Source organism: Mesocricetus auratus, unplaced genomic scaffold, assembly GCF_017639785.1.
Source record: "Mesocricetus auratus isolate SY011 unplaced genomic scaffold, BCM_Maur_2.0 Super-Scaffold_100010, whole genome shotgun sequence".
NCBI classification, from domain to species: Eukaryota; Metazoa; Chordata; class Mammalia; order Rodentia; family Cricetidae; genus Mesocricetus; species Mesocricetus auratus.
Genome location: NW_024429194.1, coordinates 40,811,649 through 40,836,907, shown reverse-complemented (window position 1 = coordinate 40,836,907; position 25,259 = coordinate 40,811,649). Strand labels below are relative to the sequence as shown.

The 25,259-nt window shown below is 38.0% G+C and overlaps 1 protein-coding gene across 3 annotated transcripts in view; it reads left to right on the top strand.

Moving 5' to 3' along the window:
* Nucleotides 1–25,259, top strand: part of Cps1 (carbamoyl-phosphate synthase 1) — a 117,218-nt gene that overhangs the window by 80,528 nt on the left and 11,431 nt on the right. For all 3 annotated transcript variants that reach the window (XM_040753392.1, XM_040753393.1, XM_005070541.4), the window contains exons 23-34: nt 63–204; nt 1,445–1,510; nt 1,924–1,987; nt 3,173–3,354; nt 8,580–8,774; nt 9,198–9,265; nt 10,788–10,863; nt 14,526–14,603; nt 17,444–17,551; nt 18,930–19,019; nt 20,353–20,523; nt 23,120–23,194. In XM_040753392.1, the coding sequence (XP_040609326.1) occupies nt 63–204; nt 1,445–1,510; nt 1,924–1,987; nt 3,173–3,354; nt 8,580–8,774; nt 9,198–9,265; nt 10,788–10,863; nt 14,526–14,603; nt 17,444–17,551; nt 18,930–19,019; nt 20,353–20,523; nt 23,120–23,194 (1,315 nt within the window). The remainder of the gene's footprint in view (nt 1–62; nt 205–1,444; nt 1,511–1,923; nt 1,988–3,172; nt 3,355–8,579; nt 8,775–9,197; nt 9,266–10,787; nt 10,864–14,525; nt 14,604–17,443; nt 17,552–18,929; nt 19,020–20,352; nt 20,524–23,119; nt 23,195–25,259) is intronic.

Below are 25,259 nucleotides of genomic sequence, written 5' to 3'. Positions count from 1 at the left end.
CTGGTTCATACTGTGCTTGTGTGTTTGGTATATTTGAATCTTTCTTTTCCATTAAATCCCAGTGAGTCTATTACAGAAGAAACCTTGAGAAAGGCCAAGGAAATTGGGTTCTCAGACAAGCAGATTTCCAAATGTTTAGGACTGACTGAAGCCCAGACAAGGGAGCTGAGATTAAAGAAAAACATCCACCCCTGGGTTAAACAGGTAATACAATATCCTTCTTTATCAAGGATTTCTGTTTGGAAATGTAGGTATCACTTCAAAATCATTAACAAAGAGTGCTTAGAAAGGACTCCAATTGTTTGATGCTCATGAGGTTGTTAGGTTTACTTAGCATAGTCTGACTCATGTATAAAGTGAAAAGGATGAAGGGGCAGTGAGGTGTGAAGAAAATATGACTTATACGCTTTAAATAAAAGGAGCAAAATTATCTTTGCTTTTGACCTATGCCCAAACATATATGTAGTGACAGAAATTCTTAGTGTGATAATATATGGATCAGCTGAACCTCTGGAAAAAAATCATTATCTTTTTGGGCACTAACTTTTTAAAGGGCAATACTTTATTTTAAGTGCCCCATCATTACGGTTCATTCAGTATTCATTGTGATGGGGCTAGGCATAATGATCTCATCTAGTATTCATGACAATCACACATGAACATTCATAGGTATGCCATTTGGTTGGCTTCTTTTAAATTCCATTAATGGAAGGAGTATCTTGGCTTAAAGTACCACCAGCTGCTCTTTGTCCTTTAAAATCATTGACTTTTCTCTGTGGGCTTAAGGCGCACTTGTAAACCTTGGGTCACAAGCTGGATTCTAAATAGTTCCTGCTCAGCAATTATTACCTTTCTTCTTTCTTACCAGCTTTGCCCCAACTTGCCCTGTCAGCCCCAAATTCTTGCTCACTAAGCAGAGCTAGTGGCCCCTGAGAGTAGAATTGATTTTACTTTTTCCAATTGTGCCCAATAAGATCCAGATTTCCCATTGCCTGTTGTGGCTTTATGGTATTTGTGTCACCCATTAGTGCTATCACTAACTTAAATCCTATGCTTTAGTTTGCAAAGTGAAAACATCTTCCCATACAAGTCATTTGGTCTGACTTAGATTTCATACACAACTGCTTTAGGTCAGGTGAGTTGAGTGAGCGGTCCTGGTGACCTAAAAACATTTTATGTGGGTGGTGTTACTGCACAGGTCTGAGATGCACTGGGAGATATCCAGTTATGTACTGCTCAAGTGACCACTAAATAGTATTGTTATTTCTTTTGTCTCCTTTGTTTTCAGAATCAGTAAGCGATTTGATTATATATAGCTTTTCCTGCCTTTACATTTGACAGTAATAGACATTGAGGAAATATGAAAGCAGTACAAAAATCTGAGTCTTTAAAGATTTTGATAGAAAGAGTAAATCCTCATCAAGTAATGAATTTTCTCTTGCAGATTGATACGTTGGCCGCAGAATACCCATCAGTTACAAACTATCTCTATGTTACCTACAATGGCCAGGTAGGAACTACACAAGTAACACATGTAGAGAGATCTGGGTTTAGGGGGTAGCCCTCATTAGGTAATGCACATTTTCCTCTCTGATTATCTGCTGACCTTGGTAATAGAAGTGGCACCATATGGGACAGCTGCCATGAGGAGTTTCTGTATGCATTCTTGTCTTAACAGTGAAATCAAGCAAGCAAGAGAAGATGTGACCGTGCTGCATTCTCATGAATAAGTTGCAAATATTGAGCAGATTAAACTTAAAAATAAGTAGAGCTTCTAGGAGATTTTATAACACTTTAGACTTAGGGATTTCCCAAGACGAGTAGAGGTGCATTTGGGAAAGACATATTTAGAGAAGGGGCAAGCACTTTAATTAGATGGAATAATAACAATATAATCTCTATATTTTCTGTTTTTCCTCTCAGGAGCATGACATCAAATTTGATGAACATGGAATGATGGTGCTGGGCTGTGGTCCATATCACATTGGTAATGTGATAACATGTTTATATAGGGCTTTATAGTTTTTATAGTGCCCTTTATAAATATTGATTCCATTATTCTGAGAGTTGACCAAACAAATGTTATTATAAAAATGTTCTAGAAGTTAGGAAACTGAGGTCCAGAGAAATAAGAAAGAAATAACCTATGAAGTGATTTAATTGCAGAAAAGTGGGATTCAAGCACAAATCTCAACTATAAATTCTGTCTCCTTTTGTATCATTATAATACACCATAATTTTCTGTCTTGTGAACAAAGAAGGACATAACTCCCTCTCAAGGATGACCCTAAAGCATGAATCTAATCATAAGGGCTCTACATTTTCAAAGGCTCCACCTCCAAATACTATTGTGTTAGGGATCTTGTTTCCAACACATCTATGTAAACGTCACCCATTTATACCACAGTGCTTGACTTATGACTGTAGAGTCTAAAAGCTTTCATGAGCACCTAAGCTCTTCTCTTTGAAACTTTTCAACCTTTGGGGAAGAATAGCCAAGCTGATGACCAAGCACATACTTTCTTGACACTGAGAAGGAGCACGTGGCTACATGTGGATAAATGCACTTTGATAACACTTTATAGAAGATAATGGCCAAATTCAGACTTAGCATGTGTGCTTTGGTTCCTATGGCATCCCAGAAGAGTGATATTTTGAGTCACTTAGGCTTTTATTATGCTTCAGATTAGTTTGTAGAAGGTCACCCACTCTTAGAAAGGACAGGACTCTTCAATCAATGAAGATATGTCAAAGCTGAAAGTCACCCCAGGGACTTCTGGGTTATCCCTCTAAGAGCAATTAAGTGGAAAAGACTAAAGCAAGATCTCAAGTGTTCTAATTACTGGCTTTGCTGTTTAGCACACTGAGGCCAGTGTTTTCATTCAGTAAATGAAGGTTATTTTTTAACAGTTAATAATATTTCCCATTGACCTCAAGGCTCTGATTTCTTCAAATGCAGAGATACTATTAGTAAACTTAAGTATAAATCAAACCAACATTTCACTATTGTCTAAATAGTCCCCTCTTCTATTATTATTAACACTGTATGTAAACAGGTCTGAAGTTTTGTTTTAAAAGTTTAACTGGAAGACATTGGCTTCTTTAGCTTGGACTAGCTAGAGAAATATTTCTTGCCCTCTCACTCCTTTCCAAAATATCCTTGTCTCTGCAGGCAGCAGTGTGGAATTTGATTGGTGTGCTGTCTCTAGCATCCGCACTCTGCGCCAGCTTGGCAAGAAGACTGTGGTGGTGAATTGCAACCCTGAGACCGTGAGCACTGACTTTGATGAGTGTGACAAACTGTACTTTGAAGAGCTGTCTTTGGAGAGAATCCTAGACATCTACCACCAGGAGGTAAAAAAAGAGGAGGAAAAAATGAGAGAGAGAGAGAGAGAGAGAGAGATCTTATATATTATTACCTTCATGTGTGTAGATTCATAGTGCAGTTTTTCTTAGGAAATACCACCAGTTTCTTCCATTGCCTAATTTTATAGTGAGACTCTGTAAAAAACAATTGCTCTGTTTTTTTATTTTTGAAGTCTTGGCATAGAATTATCATTTTAGTGTGTGTGTATTCCAACCATAGTGAAAACTTCATTTGGTAACACATACCACTCACATATTAACTAGCATAGAGGGGTCTCCATAAACATTTTTGGAAATGATTTAAGATGTCATCTCTACATACAATAAATGATGTGGTTTAATGATGAACAGTTTTCAGAGGGGACAGGTCAGCTATTTGCCAATGACCAGTTCGTCCCTTACCCAATCAGATGAAATCATTATCATTGCTCTTCAGTTTGAGATCAGTGAGTCTCTTCCAGATGAATCTGGTTCGGAAGGCTTTCTCTTACAGTCCATTGACCTGTCATCTTGCCAATGTTATTAAGTGTTATTTTTTATGGGCTAGTGATTTAAGGTTGATGAACAACATTCCACAGATGTGTTCTTTAGGTTATCCTAAAGGGCGTGTCATGTAGCATACATAAAGATGTACATATGTGTGTTTCTTATCTTGATATTGTTGTCCTTCCTTAGCGCAGGCTCCACAATGCTGCTTGATCTCACCTGATAATGGGCGAGTCTCTACTGTAGACTGCCCTTACCCTACCTTGAGATACTGAATGCCTTAGCATATCCCACAGCATATTTTTTTAAAGAAATTGAAAACATGCCTAACAATCTTCAGAAATAAACATTTAAGTCATTTCTAAGAGAAAGGATTCTCTCATGAGTGCGTGGTTACCTGGGGGTAGTAGCAAATATGATGAGCCTCTTAGTCTGGTTTTGGACCGTAACTGAACTAGAATAAAGCATTAAGAAGTGACCTGTCCAGTGAGTAAAGCAGATTACCACTGAGGCTGTTTTTCTTACAGATTTTGAGGGAAGTTCTGACATCCATTTCCCACTATTCTTTAATATCTTTTTCCCCTAGAAACTACTCTCTTAGTATAGTCTTTTGACTGTGGACATCACTTATGGGTTTATCACACTTTTTTCAGGAAAGGAACACTCATTCTACAGAGTGACCACGAGTATCTATCAGTCATTCATTTCTTCTGTTCATGTGTCAAGGTTCTGTTGGAGGAGAGGTCTGACTTTTGATAGTGTACTTGTTTGCTTGCTAACAACAGTGTGAGTGCCAAGGGTCAAGGAAAGAAGATGCCAGTGTGCACCACTGACACAACTTCACTAGATGGCATCTTTCCTAGTGTTCAACTTTGCTTAGACTATTCCCTATAAGGGGAAATTGTTCTTAAAGCATTTTCAAGTAAATAACTTGAAATTGCTGCATTGATAGAATTAATAACACCCATCATGCTTATTATTAGTATGTCTATTTGTATGGATCAGATGATTATTTGAAACCCTAACAAGGAAAAAGAGTCATAGAGGTCTGGGCTTAAATTCATACATCTCTTTATTTTGCAGTAGATTTCCATTTGAAAAGTATAAAGGAAACATTAAGTTTTGTTATATCTCAACCATATTTAAGACTTTTTGCTAAATTTGTTGTATATTTTTTATTTAATAACATTGTGTATGTGTGTGTGTGTTTGTGTGTGTGTGTGTGTGTGTGTGTGTGTGTGTGTCTGTGCCAGGCATGTTAGGATGCACCTGTGTTCTCAAATACTTAGAGAAATGAAATAGTAATGACAATTTGAGTCCATGCGGTTAAGACCAGACTGGGAAACATATAAAGACATTTTCTAGTGTTGCATAATGCCTGAATTACAACATTTAATCAGCACTGACTAGAATGATTAATGGTTAGAATAAATTTAAATGTTCTTGAATAAATTTGAAGCATTTTCTTTTAATTTGTTAGGGTTTTAAAATAAATTTATGGTGTGAGTGTAGTTTGGATAATGCTTAGAAACGTCCTCATGTTGTCTAAACTTAGGGACATCATTGTGTCAAGTTGGAAATGAAGCTGAAAGTAAAGTTGAGGGATTAGAGATATAGATAAGTATTATGTGTTTGTCCCGCATGCTTCATGCTCTCATTTCAGTCTTCAGTGCAGTGGAACTTGGAGAATCTGTGGATTTGTTTTGGCACTAAATAATTTACAAATACCCTAACTTTAGAGTACTATATCCCAGTATTTAGGAGTAAATGACCAGGAAATAGATGATGGGTGATCTGCGTGGAATGCTAGGATTCTGCTCTAAGTATACATTTACAAATCTTGTAGAGTCAGGAAAGAGCTAATACAGTGGCTGTCACCTTTCCTAATGCTGCTATTTTTTAATACAATTCCTCATGCTACAGAGACCCCAATCATACAATGATTTTTGTTGCTACTTCAGAACTTTAATTTTGCAACTGTTATGAATTGTTATGTAAATATATGATATGCAGGATACCTGATATGCAACCTCTGTAAAAGGATCATTCAACTCCCAAAGGGGTTGTGACCCACTGGGTGAGAAACCATTGGTCTTAGATTAGGGCCTTCTGTGAAATGGCTCTATATCAGCCTTGTTCAGCAAATATGCTCTCACATTGAATTCCTCTTGCTGCACAGACAAGCCCTGCATAGGACCCACTTTTTCACTCTGCTCTCCTGTGGACATGACTCAATTTCCCAGTGATGAATGATGAGAATTTGGTTTGATAATGAAAGATTTTGCTTTGTCTGCCATCTTCCAAAAGAATGTTTTTCAAATAGTTCTCTTATCCTCTAATATTAGCCATGTCTGAAAACAACTAGTGGAGTTGGTCTAGCTCTTAGATATTTGGTATATTACATAAGTGTAGCTCCTTCATAGTCTACAGAGATGAATCCATATGTCAGCTCTGAGTTAGCTATATGATACACTTGGATGCCTGGCAGTTGTGGCACACGCCTTTAATCCAGCCCTCAGGAGGCAGCGGGAGGCAGATCTCTGAGTATCAGGCCACTCTGGTCTACATGATAGCCAGTGAGACTCAGAGAAACCATGTCTTGAAAAACAAGAGAGAGGGAAGGGGGAGGGAGGAAAGGAGGTAGGGAGAGAGAGAGAGAGAGAGAGAGAGAGAGAGAGAGAGAGAGAGAGAGAGAGAGAGAGAGAGAGAGAGAGAGAGAGAGAGAGAGAGCTGGTCTTCAGTGAGCCTCAGTTTCTGTAGCTACACAACAGTGTTAGTAACAACCACCCCACAGGGATACTATAAAGAACAAATACACCTTTCAGTTACACGGTAAAGGTTTAAGTAAAGAATAGTAGAGTCTATCTTATTCTTGGTTTAAAAGTTGTCAATTTCTTGGAAAAAGAGAAATGAGTTTAATAAAATATTGATATATTTATTCATATAATTTTGTTCAACTTCAAGCTCTACTTTAGTCAACATGGATCCTATTTTTAATTTCTTTGAAGTTTTTCACATGCAAGTGTTTGTATATGCTTAGTGGGAAACTTATTTATAAGCCTCAATATCTTTTTTATTCTAGTTTAGTATTTCTTTTTAAATTTTCTGTTTATTTTATGTACTCACCGCAGTTTCCCCTCCCTCCATCTCCCTATACCAACACCATTCATTCCTCTTCTATCTCCATTCAGAAAGGGGCAGGCCAACCATGGGAATCAACACAGCATAAGCCTCAATATCTTAACAGTACCGCCAATCAACCCAAAATAATAAGAAGCACAGATTAGGGCAATAAAGAGAATAATTGTTCTTAAAGGCTTTGCAAAGACATATGTTGAATGAATTTTTAAAAGATGGTAAAGAAAGATGTGAACACTTTTATTATTTTCAATGCCATTTACAATGTCTCTAAGAATTCAGTTGCAATGTGTTTGTTTAGGCAGTACTGTACTTTGTTGTCACCAGAGCGATATTAGCTTCATTCCTTATAGGAGTAATTCAAAAGCAATTTCAAATCATGATAAAATAATTTGGCATGTATCTATTACTTCAATAGGGCCATCAATATTCATTACTTAATTATGCTAAGCACAATGTCTATTGGCTGTCATATTTTTGATATTAATGTCTTTATTTATAAACTTAGAATGAATGTAGGGTTTTGAGGGTTTAATGCATGTATCAACTATGAGAATCATGGTGATGCTCCTGTACAGTATTATAGACAAAATGATTGAACTTCATGGTGAGTGATCAGTACACAGGATGAAATGATAAAGAAATTAACTACTACCTGAAAGTCTAGTTCCCTGTTACCTATCACACAAAGCTCTTTCTCATGGGTTCAACAAACCTTAAGAATTATCTATCTGTCTGTCTATCTATCTATCTATCTCTATCTCTGTATATGTGTTTATATATATGTATATACAGATATAAGCGTGTGTGTGTGTGTGTGTGCGCGCAATTGCTTATAAAGCTGGTAGGCAGGAATTAAAATGCTTTGTTGAATACAGGAAGAGATGCCAAGGTATCAGGCGAAGAAAGGACGGTATTTAGGATATCAGAGTGGAAGTGAGAAGTAAATGGACTTGAACATAGAGTTGGTTAGAGGCTAAATACCTGAGGGCATAAAAGGATAAGAACAACAGTCTAAGAGGTTTGGGTCATATAAAGAATTTGTTAATGGTGGCATGCATTCTTGTAGATAATGAATAGAGTAGTTTCACTGGGTTGAGAGGACCAATGATGGATATGACGGGAAAGTATTAAATGGTTGGGGATAGGCACTTTATTCTCTAGGTACTGGACATTTTGAAAGAACTCTGAGTAAAGGAAAAAATTGGAAAATAGGTATTTGTTCAGGGAATGGCATAAGTGTCCCAGGAATTCATGGATTATTAGTTTTCTATGGATTATAGTCACAAGCACATGACACAGTTCACTATTTTTTAAAAAAATGTCTATGTAAATTTCTCAAGTGATATTCATATGTGGTACTGTGGAGATTTTGCATGGATTTTAGGCTGTAATTACCTGCAAAGTCAAAAGAAGTTCTACTTATCCATTGCATTAAAATCTAATATTCTTGTGCCTCGGTAAGCGAGATGAAAATCTCACCATTGTGATAAATATTTCAGTGAGGAAATGCTGTCAATTTTATAGCATTGCTGTGCATTCCTGTTCATGTTATTCCAGTGACTGACACTGTGGATTGTCTCTTCTAGGCATGTAATGGCTGCATCATATCAGTCGGAGGCCAGATTCCAAACAACTTGGCTGTTCCCCTATACAAGAATGGTGTCAAGATCATGGGCACAAGCCCTCTGCAGATTGACAGGGCTGAGGACCGCTCCATCTTCTCAGCTGTCTTGGATGAGCTAAAGGTGGCCCAGGCTCCTTGGAAAGCTGTTAACACATTGGTAAGGAGAGGAACAAGTGCCTCATTTTAGTGTTTGCTTTTTCAGAGTCCTAACCCAAATGTTAACTACTAGTGAAGTTAACTAGAGGGCAGGCAGAATGCATGCCACGCTTAGTGAACTTACTGTTAAGTAGCTGTGTTTCCATGATTGCACTTAAATACTGGTTATAAACAGACAGTGGCATTCTCATTAAGATTCAGACAATGAAAAGAAGTTCAAACTATTTTTGAACTAGATTTGATATTTGGAATGAGAAACTAGGAATTTTATGTATCTCGGTGTCCAATTTACATTTTAATGGAGTCTTTTGAGAGGAGGAATAAAGAGTTAGGTTACCCCTTGATCTAATGATACAAGCCTGCATTTTTATTGCATATTTTAAACTATTCATACCCTTCATGTTGTTTTTTCCCTATTAATTAGAATGAAGCACTGGAATTTGCAAACTCTGTGGGCTATCCCTGCTTACTGAGACCTTCCTATGTTTTGAGGTAATATATTGTTTTCCAGAACAATGATTTGAAATCTGGGAGATACAGAAATGCATGCTGCATGCAAAGAACACTAGGCCTTGGTGTGTAGTGAGTCATTAGTCCAGCCACAATCTCTCAAGCAACACAGAAAGTGTGAGACAAATGCTCAGTTTCTTCAGCTTAATTTTTCTTCTGGGGTTGTTAACAGTGACACTGCCATCCTCGTCTAGAAGCAGCACGGCTAACAGCATTTCCTTGCCAAACTAAAGAGGGATAGTTTTACTTAGAAAATACTAAAATACAAACCAGGGCATCTATTGGCATCACCAATTTTCATTGGCACCTTTGGATCGTGTCTTTGTTTTGAAGTTTCTGAGTGTTTGAGATCAGCTTTTTGTAATAGATGAATTATGATGGCAAGGAACATGGGCAGAGAGGATCTTTTATATTAAACGTTGGAACTAAGTCCTATCATCAAAGGGGAAGTTGTGAATTATCACTTAGTCTCTTCAGATGTTACCACATGTAAGGAATAATTTCTCTGAGAGGGGGGATAATAAGAGAAACACAATTTGCTGTACACAATTTGGAAGTGTGAATGGAATTTGAGATGGGATCCTTAAAAATAATGAAAAATTTCAAGAGAAGAGGAAATGAGCCCTTTTATTGAAATGACATTTTGTGTAAACCAGTCTAATAAAACTACTTTGAAGAATTAATGTAATTCAATTTAAACAATGGGCACGTGTTTAAAGAGGGTTGGAAGAAAGTTGAGCATTGCACGTTGTATCTGCCTTCTACTTTTCTTCTGTTTCATTGCTTCAGCCATCCCCTCACAAGCCAATAAAGCAATTGCTTCATGCAGAACTTTATCATAATTAGAAAAGATGAACAAAATATTACTTATTAATAGAAGAGGGAAGTAATTTTTCTCCCTTACTCCAATGCTCCTCCTTTCCTACTTTCCCATCTCATTTTGAAAGTGTCAAAATTCAGAGTAACTCTATTTAAGATAGCATTATTTCCTAGGTATTTAGAAGGAAACACACAGTTGAATGCATTTCAGCCAGAGGTTGCATATGATATTTTCAAATGGTAATGAAGAGTCACTCCTATTGTTATAGCGGCTAAAAATTGACCTGCCTTGCAGAGTGCCAATAGGTTAAGGTTAGCTGTTGATAACAAACACTGAAGGAACAGGGCAAGAAAAATTATGTTCTTGACTGAATCATGTTAACCATTAAGATCTACCTGGAACCAGCAAAGTATTGATGCTGTGAATCAGACAGTGTAATTACGAGACATTTCAAATGCTGGGAGCAGCTCTTTTGGGGGGCATATCTAAATTCTTTGACTTTTGTCTTTGATTTATTGCCCTTGTGATTATATGAAATAAAAACTCAGTTTAGAAAAGAAGATACTTTTCTGCCTTCTACCATATTGGAACTAGACATTGCTTGGAATTGTTTAATAAAATGTGATATTCCTTACTTCTGAACTGGTAAAGAAACTCACCTGCTTTTCCCTCCACCCTTCCCAGTGGGTCTGCCATGAACGTGGTATTCTCTGAGGATGAGATGAAAAGATTCCTTGAGGAGGCAACTCGAGTGTCTCAGGTAGTGTCCCATTTCCTCTCACTGACTCTGACTAATTGGTATCTAGTTTTCTATTCAGATTTTGTTTTCACACGAAGATTTTACAGCCACTTTCTGATCTCCTCCTTTCTGTGTACTAGCTTGTTACAGGAAAGAATGAAAAGCTAAAAAGGAAAAAGAAGGTCTTAGGTGATGACTCAGTTCTTAGGCTTAGTGGATAAGAAGAAGACCTATGCAATTTTGATCATCCGAATTAATTTGTTTGGAGACTCTGGGAGCGATGATTAATAAGTATCTTGTCCTCTTCGTGAGTCTCCAGGACTATCCAGACATGTTTGTCATTATCTAGTGAAAGCTTTCTTAGCTTTTAATTCTCACACCTGGGGATTGGCCTTAATCAAACATGCAACTTTATTAGTAAGTCCCCTTGTTCACCTATTGATTTCTTTTTCCATTCTCACACACTGCATCTGTGAGTTAACAAAAATGTTTATAATTTTCTAGTGACTTAGACACCTTTCTTAACTGCCCCAAGCTTTTACTTCCTCCGTTGGTGTTACCTTGGTGTGCTCCATTTAAGATTTACCCAGCAGGGTTATTGATTTGCAGACCTCGCACTGTGGTGGATGAAAGTAATGTTTTCCTTTAAAAAGCTTTCAAAGGCTAGTTGTGGTTTAAAAAAAAGAACAATTCAGAGAAGAGTTTGAAGTTAGGCGAGTGGAGTTTGAAGGGAGCTGAAGAACGAAGTCCGAGGCATTTCAAAGTGGGAAAAGAGTGCAGATTGTTCTGAACACGGAAACCTGGGCCCCTTTCCTCTGTGATAGCTGGTCATCAAGGATGCTTGCTCATGGAGAATGTGGAGAAAGATAATGAGTGAGAAAAAGGTAAAGTCTGAAGAAAGGAAATCAATGGGATTACAGCTTACATTTGTATGGATGTCTGTTACTGAAGGACATCTCTGTTATGGTTCAGTTAACTAACTTTTATACTTTAGTCTTTGCCAAAGATCCTGCTGTGTTTCTCTTCAGAGGGGCCACAAACAACTCACTGCATTTGAGGGATGGGGTATGGTTCTCTTTATCTTTTCCAGGCACGTTTCAGCCTCAGAGGTCTTCCATTCAGTAGAATTTATTTTATTTTTCTGTCAATGTGTCAGATGAACCCATACAGGGCCACAGTTTTGTAATAGGGATGTCCTTGTGGAATATATTCTTGTTCAAGGCTCTCCATCATGCTATAACAGAGCCCATGATATTCAATTAAATATATTTAGAGTAAAATTACTTTGTTCCTTTGTTTGCTCATTCAATATATAATATTTAAAAGATACTGTTTTCATCTCACTATCAAAGGATATACTCATGGAAAGATAATCTAATAATTCATATGTAATCATTTCTATAGTTTTGCATATATATATACACATATAAACAGACACACCATATTTGTGGATATACACTCACACACATATGCTATGCACACACTATCTGCACTCACAGATTTTCTTTGCTTGTACTATCAAAGCATGAAATAGTTATAATTAGATGTAAGCATTGCAACGAAGAAAATCTGGGATGCTGTGGGTGGCTGTAAAAATTTTAATGTTCAGTCTTTGCAGCAGGATTTTGAAGTTAATATCTAATGATTGATTTAGAGTTAACTGGGTGAAAATCTGTCCTGTGAGTAGAAAGAAAGAGGCAGCATATATAAAAAGTTGAAGGTGAGAAAGACCATAGGGTTTCTGGAAACAGATAAAGCATTCATTACATATAAAGGACATAAAATACAGCACTGACTGTACTGCTGTAGTATAGAAAGGGTGAATTACAGAGCAACACTGAATTCATGGAGAAGGGTTAATGAACTACTCTGGTAGTTCAGGATGGAGATGGCAGTGTTCTCGAATAACATGGAGAAAAATATCAAAGATACTCATTGAAGGGAATTGGTGAATGGGCAGAGGGTAAGGATGAAAGGTAATGAGAATGACTAGGGTTTCTGACCCAGACAACAGGGCTAGAGGGTAGTGACATAACAGAAGTGAGAAATGCTAGAGAAGGAGACAGCTTAGTTGAAGAAATGTATTCCATGTTAGACCATTTGAATGGGGCAGCCCAAGAGGAATCCAAATGGTGACCAAGCGAAGGCAGAGAGTGGTGAATATTTAGAACTGAGGATGAGGAGATGGGTTAGTGGGGTTGGAGAGACAGCTTAGTGATTAAATATTAAATATATGTATGTACACACCACACACACACACACAAACATACACACACACTCACTCAGGCACACACACATACACACACACACATACACACACACACACACACACACACACACACGCTCACGCACACACACACACCCCTTACATGTTGGGAAGCTCCAGAGGGACCCATCATCACTGGCATCCACAGGCATGACCGTTATATGCCCATACTCACACACAGACCCACATATTTATACACATGATTAAAATGTAAAATAAAGAGGGCAGGTAGGCATAGAGACATAAATATTGACTTTGAAATTAATAGCTTATCCTTTAAAGTGATATCAGTGATAGGGCCTCATGGAAAATAAGGTTGATGAGGAGCCTTGAGAAAGGAGTGTGAAAATGTACCTTAAAGTTTAAACTCTATTTACAGTGTTCAAGGAGATTTGCTAAAGTTAACACAAGCATAAGATGATGAGTTTAGCATGGTGACCAGAAGGGCTTAGAGAAATCTTCAAGAAGGCAGAACTTGTCCAAGGCTTTGAAGGTGAGATGAAATATGAAAGATTACATTGAGAAAAGATGATACCCACACAGGGAAGATAAGCATTAAGACAGGCAAATACTACAAGTGGTCTGGGATGCCGAATCCCAGAGCATAGGGGAGGAGACACATAGATGGGCAAGATCACCAGTCATCCTTTTCATTTAGCGGGAAGGAAGCGGTACCAGTCTGGGTATGGAGGGGCACCTCAACATTGTCTTAGGACAACTGAGCACAGGAAGCAATTCAAGACTGAAAGACAGTCCAGAACATTGCCAAAAAGAAGCACATGTTAAGGATAATAAGGAAATATATTTGATTTGATTGATATCCAATTGCCATCACCATACTATAAAAACAGGATTAGGCTTGTCAACTTCAAAAAAAGGAGTTCATCTTCAAAACTGAAAAAACAAACAAACAAACAAAAACAAAGTAAAACTGAAGGTCATGACTGTCCTTTAAGCTTATTCACATTTCTTACACATTTAATTAACATTTTGACTAGAAAGTTGTAGCTTTTGCAAACCCATGTGAGGACAGAAAGACTTTGGACCAATAATAATCTACAGGGTACAGAATAAAACTGATGAGTCTGATAGAAGGGAAGGATGCCACATTTGTCTCATCCATAGACTCCTCTTTTCTCAAACTGTCTCAGAAGCCATTATTTGGGATTTCAGGGTTCATTTGCAGTTTGCCGAGTCCTCAGTGTTGTAGAAAAACACTTGCCCCTACTGTAAGCAGAGCATGACCTTATTCTGACAAAACAGACTAACTAATGAGCGTCTGCTTTATGTTTGGCCTTAAGTTTTCTGCAAGTACTACCTTGTTATTTACTCAAGCTACACAGCTACCTGATACTATACATGGAATTCATGCTCATGGTTTTAATTCTGTGTTTTGTTTGTTTGCTGTTGCTGGCAGGAGCACCCAGTGGTGCTGACTAAATTCATTGAAGGGGCCCGGGAAGTGGAGATGGATGCTGTTGGCAAAGAAGGGAGGGTATGTACTTCCTCTCTGTTTTCCTGTCTTTGTCTTCCCACCCTGAACCATTGACAGGTTAGAATGCACAGTTTCCCAAAGTCACATGGCTGAACATAGTGGGGAGGCTGCTAAATCAAAACTACCATCACTGCAACAAACACCACCCCACCCCCACCACCCCACGTCCCTAATAACAAACAACAACTACAAAAACCAACCCTAAAACCCAACTCTTGAAGTCTCTGAAGATTGAGTGGAAGTGTCATGGGTATCTCATTCCTCGAATTTCAAACTGTTAGCACTTCTCTTTGATGATGCTCAGTATCAATTATCATCCCACACTCATCACTCTTTTTGAATAGATCTTTCATTCTCATTTTCTTTTGTCTGTGGCATTCCTTTTATGTTTCAACGAGTGTTATAAAACACCCAAATACTTTGCTTTCTAAGATTTCTAATTGAATCTCTGATTTTTCTTCTCTTATTTTCCACTCTCTCCCCTCCTTTTCATTGGAGTAAAAAAGGCAACCAAACAGAAGTATGTAGGCAGAACAATAACATAAAATTAGCTTACCATATCACACCTGGAATGGCTTGAAAAACCTCTGACTTCAAGGAGAAAGGGAACTGGAAGAGTGTTTCACTTGAATTTTCTGGTTGTCTTAATAAAGCATTTGTGATTTACCTTGAAATGTAGTACTTTATGTTTCAGAGAGGCATGTCATTTTATTTGCCTCAAGGATATAGTAAAAAATTGGCCTTCATCTTTTGTTTTGCAAATAATTCAAAACACTGCCAAACATATCAATTTTTTCCCTAGCAGATTAGCAGTTCAGAATAGAGTTTTCTTATTTTATTTTAAACTCAGGATGGTTTCTATTAACTATAGAATCTTGTAATCCTGATGTGAAGCGCTCAGAGATACTATTTCTGGTCTCCTGTCTTTAAGGACAGGAATTTTTGCTGAAACATCTTCAGAGGGTGTTCATCTAGTTCTTTTAACTCATTGTTGACAAAGAGCACAAATTTCTTTAAGATAACATATGGTAGCTGGGGCAAGTGGTGGTACATGCCTTTGATCACGGTGCTCAGGGAGGTAGAGGCAGGTGGATCTCTGTGAGTTCAAGGTCAGTCAGAGCTGCATAGATAAACCTGTCTTGAAAACACACTAAAAAAAGGATAAAAAATTACATATGGTTTTTGCCTTCATGTTTTTTCAGTACTGGGATGAATCCAAGGACCTGGAGGATGATAGACAAGTGTTTTGCCATTGAGCCACACCCTCAGAACTGTTAGGTTATATGTTAAAGTCTTCTTTTTGTTTGAGGAACACCCATTATCCATCTTGAGATACTCTTTTCCTTCCTAGAACTCTCATTCCTAATCTTCTGTTTTAGATCATAGAGTAAACTTCCCTTTTTTCCACCTTTACTATTTGAAGCTAGAGATAGAAAGCAGGAGGGATGTCATTGTACATCTATGGAGATGGAGGATGGGGACTATCCTGGAGACAGATGTGTTTGTTCACTTACTTTGCTCCCAGTGGAGTCCATGCTGGCTCATTGGTTTTGCTCTGTGTTTCTGGGATGTGTACTAGGCGTTCCCCTTCAATCTGTTGCACATTGTCCCATAATCTGTCTTTTGGAAATGTTTCAGGTTACTTACACAAATTTAAAATTTATTCCCTGAAGTGGACATATCACTCAGGTTTATCATTATTCTCTCAGTTCAGTGGTATGATAGCTCCTGTTTCCTAGATTCCTAGATAATCCTCTCTCTTTCTCTGCCCCCCTGCTCTCTCTCTCTCTCTCTCTCTCTCTCTCTCTCTCTCTCTCTCTCTCTCTCTCTCTCTCTCTCTCTCTCTCACACACACACACACACACAAAACACAAAAAAACATGTGCATCCAGGCATTCACACAACCATACTCACATATATAAACACACATATACTCTACATATAGACTTACACACACACATTTGAGCTCATTCACATGCATTGTTTGTTTTACAAGCCCTCTGTGAAGATAAGCACCATTGTTAGTTACTTTTCATTATAAACCAATGCCACTCAGCCTTGTCTGTGTCATAGAGCTAGCTCAAAAGTGACATCAGAAGAATGGAAACTCAATGCCACTCTTATTTAAGCCATATATAAATGTGATGAATAAATAAATCTATGTGCTTTACAAGAGTCTTATACAGTCATGGAATCATTCTCCTCACAGTAAGCTTTATAAGTTCCCGAATAACACATCTTATTAACATATAGACTTCTGGGTCTGACTGCTAAGGTTTCAAGTTCCTCTCAATCTCACTAGTGACACAAACTTGGTCATTCATCTTTATATTCCATTTGTTTCCTTATTATAGAGAAGGACAAGAATATTTTCTGGTCTCTCAAACTTCACTTTAAAGAACTCTGCATTCAATCTTTAATCTTTCTCTCTAATCCACCAAAATTTGCAAGTGTGTGATGTGTGATGCGGTTAACCTCCCTAGACATTCACATCTCTTGTATTCTTTTCGAGTGTCTAAAAGATAAAGCTGTTTCTACTGTAGTTTCCTGTCCCATCCTCACTGTCACTAGTTGACTTAGTCTTCTTCTGTTTATAGCTTTGGCAATCAGTGGAAGAGAAAAAAACAGTACCTTTTCCCCTCTCTGTTCTCTGTAGAGGCTGCTTCTCACCTTACACTGATACCTAGACAGTGGAGCAGCTCTTTCTCCTGCCATTAATGGGAGTTTAGCAGAGTAATTCACTAATAATGCCAGATCTGGTTAAATGTCAAAGGGGGTAGGTGATGGAGTAGTACCTGGAAATAGATGTCTGACAACTGTTAAAAACTCTCCTTTGACAGGTCATCTCCCATGCCATCTCAGAACATGTTGAAGATGCAGGTGTCCACTCAGGGGATGCCACACTGATGCTACCTACACAAACCATCAGCCAAGGAGCCATTGAAAAGGTCATCATTTACAAATGGAAGCAAAATATGAAAACCACCAACACAGCAATAGAAAAATCCCTTAGAATTTTTTTAAACACTAGGTTATGATGTAAGGCATATTCCAGCTTAAATTTAACAAGAAACACCCTTGCTCTTAACTAGTTGGATGTCTTAGAGATGATCTCTTTCACTGTGGTTAGAGCCTGATAGGTTGTGTGATAGTTCAAATTATAGATGGTTGTGAGCCATCATGTGGTTTCTGGGAATTGAACTCAGAATCTCCAGAAGAGCAGTCAATGCTCTTTACCTCTGAGCCATCTCTCCAGCATCTGACTTGGCTTTTATAGAAAGCTTTTCCTGCTATCCTGTCATAAGAATTTCTGCTGGCCTGTACATTTGCTTTGGGTGCATCTGAAGATTTTTGTTCTAGAATATAGAGGTGACAAAATGCTTTGAAATAACAACAGAGTAGGAGTTTTAAAAGTCTCTAGGTTTAAAATATGATTCATTTCTTCACGTTAGGGCAAATAAGCACAAACCACAGATTTTCTTAAATATCTCAGAGTAGACATACCATAGACCAGAGGTTCTCAATTTGTAGGTTGTGACCCCCTTGGAGGTCAAATGACCATTTTACAGGAGTCACCCAAGGCCATTGGAAAACACAGATATTCACATTATGATTCATAACAGTGGCAAAATTATAGCTATGAAGTAGCAATGAAAATAATTTTATGGTTGGAGGCCACTACAACGTGAGGAACTGTATTAAAGGATTGCAGTGTATCAGAGTTGAGAACCACTGCCATAGACTGTGCTTCCATTCATACTCAGTTAAGTTTCTGTCCCACTCCTGTACCTGTGATGAGTGGAGAGTTCTTGCTTCCTGTCACCATTGTCCCTCTTGACATGGGAACCTGTTTCTTGCTAGGTATAGGGGTTCCAATCTGTGACATATACAAGGTCTCCCTACAGGCAAGCAGTGTTTCTTTCTGACCATAATATCTATTCTTGTAGAGTTCAGAGTAACAGAAAAGCAACATAAATTAAACATCCCTGACTGCTTTGCAGGACCATGTATTTTGGGAGCCTGCCCTTCTCAGTAGGTAGGCCATTAGATTGATGTTTTGTTTGAATTGCAGTTTCTGGTGTTGAAGGAAATGATGAGAAAGATTTCATTTAGCCTTCAGTGTAAGAACCGAGTACATAATTGTAAGAGATAGTAAATTATCTATTTCTAGATGCTTAGTATTATCCATTATTACTATTAATTATCATTATTAACGAAGATACAATTTTCTACAGAGAACACTTAGGGCTATCTAGGTAGAATTCTGATTTTCTTTAAACATCCACTATGCTTTTTATCATAGTGTCATTGTCCTTTTTGCTCTAGGTGAAGGATGCAACCCGAAAGATTGCAAAGGCTTTTGCCATCTCTGGACCATTCAATGTACAGTTCCTTGTCAAAGGAAATGATGTCTTGGTAAGAAATGTTAATGACATTGGAGGAATTTGCCATCTTGTAGGGTTATGTTGGGTCATGTTGGGATGTGGCTTGCCCTGGTACTCTGTGACCCGGCTGCTGCTCTTGTCTGAGAGGGATGTTACATAGCATGTAATGTCTCTCCTGTTTGAAGACAAGGGCTCTTGATGGCACTGATGTGTCACTCACAGCTTTGTGAAGTAATTGATGTTCTGAAATTTCACCATATTCCATCCACTATGAAGTACAGATTGATGTGTGCATATCATACAATGAACAGCGTGCCTGTTTGTGACTTGTTTTGTTGAAGTTTGACTTCCTCCTCACACAGAGAACAAAGCTGTTTTGTAACCTATCTTGAAAGACAAAATATAATTTAGATCAATTAGATTATTTCTAGTCATTTTATTTTGTACAAACTGCTAGTAAACAAAATCTGTTCACATAGTGATTACAGTGATGAATGGGGCATATTCTCCAACTTCAGATACTTTGAAACTTAACAAGGACTGGGAGACAAATGAATTCAGAGATAATTAGAAGTGTATTAATAGTTTTAATAGTTACTGGAGGGGTGTGCAAATGCCGTTGGAGATCATGTTCGTCAGGTTACACACTTGTGTGCATGCATGCATGCACACATACACATACACACACAGACATATACACATATGTATACATACATACACATATATGCACGTACTGAACACATATTTGAATATCATGTGTTGTATGGAGAAAATAATGAAAGTCTTCATGAAAAATTTTATATTATGAATGAAATTTTCAGATAGCTGGGATTTTGGTAGGGTGAAAGTAGAGAGTGTGTTACACATAGCTATAAAATCATCTGCAACAGTGAATAGCTTGAACATTTTGGGAGATATTACTTTACCAATCTTTATACTTAGAGAAAGTTTTTTTTCTAAGTAAAGACTAGAACTGAATCATGGAAAGTAGGACTTTGGCCAGGAAAGTGGTGTCAGATAAGAGAGATAGATATTGAAGTACACATTGAGAAGATGATAGAAAGTTTTACAAGCCAGGTTTTAATATGAAACCATTAGGATTCCAGTGGGGACTTTTAAGTTAGGGGTGTGACATTATCCAAACTCTGCATTAAATGCAATGTATCAGAAATGTGCAGGGATGGAAAAGAAAGAGCCAAAGTTCAAAGATAATGTCCTCAGAGAAACCAGTTAGTAAAATATCTGAGCAGTGGAGATAAAGGGGATAGGATTGGGGAAGCGAGTTAAACCAAGGGACAGAATGAATATTAGGATTGTTGTTAATGGCTTTCATCATCTCTTCTCTTTTGGGCTTCTCTATTTAGGTGATCGAGTGCAACCTGAGAGCATCCCGATCCTTCCCCTTTGTTTCCAAGACTCTTGGGGTGGACTTCATTGATGTGGCTACTAAGGTGATGATTGGAGAGAGCCTTGATGAGCAGCGTCTTCCTACCCTGGAGCAGCCCATTATCCCCGCTGACTATGTTGCCATTAAGGTAACATTTTACAGGATGTGTCATTTTATGAGCAGAGATGAGATGAAAGGGAACCTTTGCCACGAAGTTTTTGTGACTTAGTGGACCTGCTGAACCCATGATCATCTTCCTTTCAGAACATGCTGAGGTTGTACTGCCAACAACCTCACCTCACGTGAACTATTTGCTTTTACAGAAACATTGACAGCCATCAAGGATAACATAGCCTCAAAATCAGCTAGCCAAATGGATTATAACCGATGTTTCTGCAGCTGACACAAGCTGCTGGTTTAGTTAGCAAATTAAAATTCAAGGCAATCTTGTCCAGGGCAAGGGTAAACTGCAAGAAATCTCCAGGAATTCATGATGCTCATAAAGTGGTTATCCTGAGGGGCTGGTTAAGTTCTTATTGCTGTGCTTTTTTTTTTTGAGTTTGTATTTTCTTCAGTGGCATAGATTTTTCCATTTGTAAAATTAAAATAATAGTTTGTAGTGGAGCATTGAGGGTGATGGAATTGAAATTATATTTTAATAATCCCTTTATCAGAAAGCCACTATATTCCTCTAGCTGCCTCAGGATACACAGTGTACTCATTATTGTGACCATGAACTCCTGTGATGGACAGACATGAACATTCATGAAATATATAAATACATTTGAATTTCTTAGATGAAGCACACACAGTGAAATTAATTATATTGTGTAATACAGTTTTGTGACATTGACATAAGTTGAATGTCTTAGAACAGTGATTCTCAACCTGTGGGCCACAAATCCCTTTGGGGATCAAATGACTCTTTCACAGGGGTTGCATATCAGATATCCGGTATTTATATTGTGATTTATAACAGTAGCAAAATTAAAGTTATGAAGCAACAATGAAATTAACTTTATGGTTGGGGGTCTTTACAACATGAGGAAGTCTTTACAAGCATTAGGAAGGTTGAGAACCACTGTGTTGAAAGGAGTCTGTTTTTATGTGTACTGGAGGCTCCAACCATAAATCTGCTTCTGCTGAGGCCCCCACTTCTGACATAAGTGCTTTTCCTGCATGCATATCTGTGTGAGGGTGTTGGACCCCCTGAATTAGGAGTTATAGACAGTTGTGAGCTGTTATGTGGATGCTGGGAATTGAACCCAGGTCATCTGGAAGAATAGCCAGTGCTCTTAACCACTGAACCATTTCTCCAGCCCTGGCTGTAGGTCTTTAAGTTGTATCTAGGAACCAAAAATAAAAAGCAAATAACTTAGGTTTCCTTGCATTGTATAGTGCATTGAGATAGAATCTTATTTTTTCATTGTTAAGTTTTTTTGATAGCTGCAAATATATAACACACATTAACTTTTTGTGTTTGATATCAGAAGGTAGAAGTTAAAATATTTTTCCACAGTAGACATTACTTAGATTTATTATTATTATTGTTGTTGCTTATTCTCCTGTCACATAATGCATACTAATATCACAGCCTCCCCTCCCTTCACTCCTCCAAGTTCCCCACTCCCAATCCCTCCCCCATCCGCTGCTCTTCCATTTCCATTAACAAAAGAGCAGGCCTCCTAGTGATAGCAATAGAACATGGCATAATAAGATGCAATAAGACTAGACACAAACACTCATGTCAAGGCTGGTCAAGGCAACATAGTAATAGATGTTTTAAGTTCTTTTATTAATGAACATAGGAAACATGCATTACACACACACATATATTATTTCAAATAAGTGTAAATTGTCAGAGTTCTCTGATTTTGCGTCTTCTCTTTATAGTGTCACTATGAATATTAATTTTTTCAAGTTACCTATTTTATTTCAATTTTAGAAGACCTAATGTTGCTGCTTGGAAAGGGCAGACATCAGAATAGGAAAGCTGGAGGATAGGAACACATGACAGTCTCACTAAGATGACCCAGTAAAACGACTGCAAGCTCATTTTCCCATAACTTAGAAGTGCCCGTATCAGTGGAAAGATTGTCTAGACCAGATGAAGAGGCATATGTGAGAAATAAAAACTTGGTCATTATGAGTCACACTGATAAAATAATTCAAAAGGAAGTACCTCAGTGTTCCTGCTCATATGGAAAAAACATAGAAATAAAAGGTTTCTAACCAGAATGTTTTTTCAAAGCTTTTAAGAGGTGTCAACAACACTTTAATGTCTCAGAAGTCAGCTTACAGACAGCCATGTCTGGCAAGGTGGCTTGCTGCAAGTTCAAATGAACAGAACAAGACGAGGAATGTTCCAAAAGCCTATCGAGGGGAAAATGTGTTTGAACTCTGTGTTAGGGAGACGAATGCCCAGAGATGTTGTTTGAAATAACTCCAATAAGAATATGTGCAGGCCAGATTAGAAGTACTGGTCTAGACTGGTCACAGGGGACCTATTTACAGAAATCATTTGTGATTACTTAACCCCACTTTTGGGCCAGGAGTACAACATTTTCTTGGAACAGAATTTTAAAGCTATTTTTCAAGTTAGAGTTTTGGCCCAGAGTGAAGTTATTTTTTCTGTTCACCGTGGCCTAATGAATCCTGTGGGAGGTGATTCGCCAAGTGTGTTTACCTCCCTTCTCTTTTTATCCTTTATCTTATGTGTTTTACTTCCCTATTACATCTGACAGGCTCCAATGTTTTCCTGGCCCCGATTGAGGGATGCTGATCCTATTCTGAGATGTGAGATGGCTTCCACTGGAGAGGTAAATAGTTAATGATACATGAATAATGGTGGTAAATTTTCTTGGGAATCTATGGTTCTATGATCTGAATATGAAGTGGTTAGAGAAACTCAAACTTCACAAGCTTTTCCTGCCCCAGGGGATTCAAAGATTTCAGAAGTTTGAATTAAAAAAAGAAATCTTCTGCCTCTTTTTGTAACAGAGTTAGCATTTTTACTTGTGAACTTGGGAACTGAATATACGTGTATTTAATTCATTTCCACATTACCTACTGTGAACAACAATCATATATTTTCAAGATATCTGAGTATGTCTCCTGAGCCAATCTTTTTAAGGCTCTCCCATGCTTCATAAAAACAGTTGACCCCCTGCTTTTCTGTGATTGAGGCAGATCTCCACATCTTTACTAGAAATATGTAGAATTACAGCATTAAAAAAGTCATGGATGTGACTGCAAATGCACAAGAAACGCCCAGCCCACTTTTGAGGCAGCTTCTACCTCTTGAGGCTGACCTATAATGGGTCTGGCCACTGGATGTCCCTCTTCTCTTGTGTTGGAATTGTGTCAAGTGAAGGTTTCTTTAAGAATGTGAAATGTGTTTTCTCATAGAGAGCTGTCAGATTGTAGAAAGTTCTCTACATGTCAGTGTCAGGACATTTTATGAATCACCTAGCCCTTGACAGATGTACTCCCCTACAACCTTCAGATTCTCATCAGTGCACACTGGAGTGGCAACATCAGACTGTGGGGCATCATTGTTTCTCTTGGTATTAAGGAAACATCTGAAGAGGAGAATATTTAATTGCAGCAAGTACATGAAGATTTATATGGTTGCTTGGTTACAAGCATGATCTTTGATGAGAAGCCAAGAGAGACCAGGAGACAGGCAGTGAGGAACAACTGACTGTGGTGTTAGAATTGCACTCTTAGAAAGTGGTTCTTGATCCTTTTGCTATTTCTTTTGATTTAGTCGGAAAACAAACCTCACTGCGAACGATGGGTGCTATAATATTCCTAGTTAAAGGATGCTGTTTTCAGGCTTATCCCCATCTCAGGATTCTGTTTTCAGCCGGTCCAGAGCCAGATCAGGGACTGGCTCTTACAGTGTTTCTTGAGTGTGGCACATTATTTTCAGGGTCTGGTTCTCAATGTTTCATACAGCGATGATAATATGAACAACTTAGAAGTGGCTTGTATTTGTTGTCTCCTTTTGCAGACTATAAAAAGAAAGCATTCTAATATTAAAACCATATTTCCAAGTGTTTCAATGTATTTTCAGTTCTGTTTCATGACTGAAATCAGAATAATAAATCCAGTTTAGAAATCTCAACTATGCTTCAAAGAGACTTCTACAGCATTTATGTGGCTTGTTGGACTGCATAAGCACCCTGCTTCTTATCTAATTAAGGAACATTTTATTTTATAGCAGTCAAGTGTGGATGTCATCCTGATATTTACAGGACTATTCGAGTGTTTTTTTTGTTTTGTTTTGTTTTTAATGGCTAGGCAGAATATTGTTGGGACCTCTTTTGGGTACCTGCACTTCTGATGGGACTGGAGGATTCCTTTCAGTAGAAGTTAGACTCATTAACTTCAGTTGACATTGCTCAAGTTGATTGGCCAGTATTTGACTGATTAAAATGTTCAAGTGTGGAGTGAAAAGCAGGCGTGCACTTGTGGTCAGCTGAAGGTTATACTCATGAGAACTTTCCTTGCCTAGCAAGAGAGAGTCATTTGCTTAAAGAATGAATTCCGCCGTCAGCGTTATTTACTGTAATGGTGACTCTGAACGTGTGCCAGATGATGATGTGCAGAACTGACTCCCAGCGTGTTAAAATACACCACTTGTCCTCTAGTTATGGCGACCGTTTGACTTGTAATTGCAGTGTACAGCAGTTACCCTAGAGAAAATCTTCATAGACCCTACCAATTTGTGTTAGCTTGGCTTCTTTTCTCCCCCCCTCCTTTTTTTTTTTTACACATGGCTTGGGTATCTTGAATGAGTTGCAGAATATTTTGGTTCAGCTTCTAAAAATCATAAAAAAGAATAAACCATTTGAGATTTTCACATACTTACTGCCACCT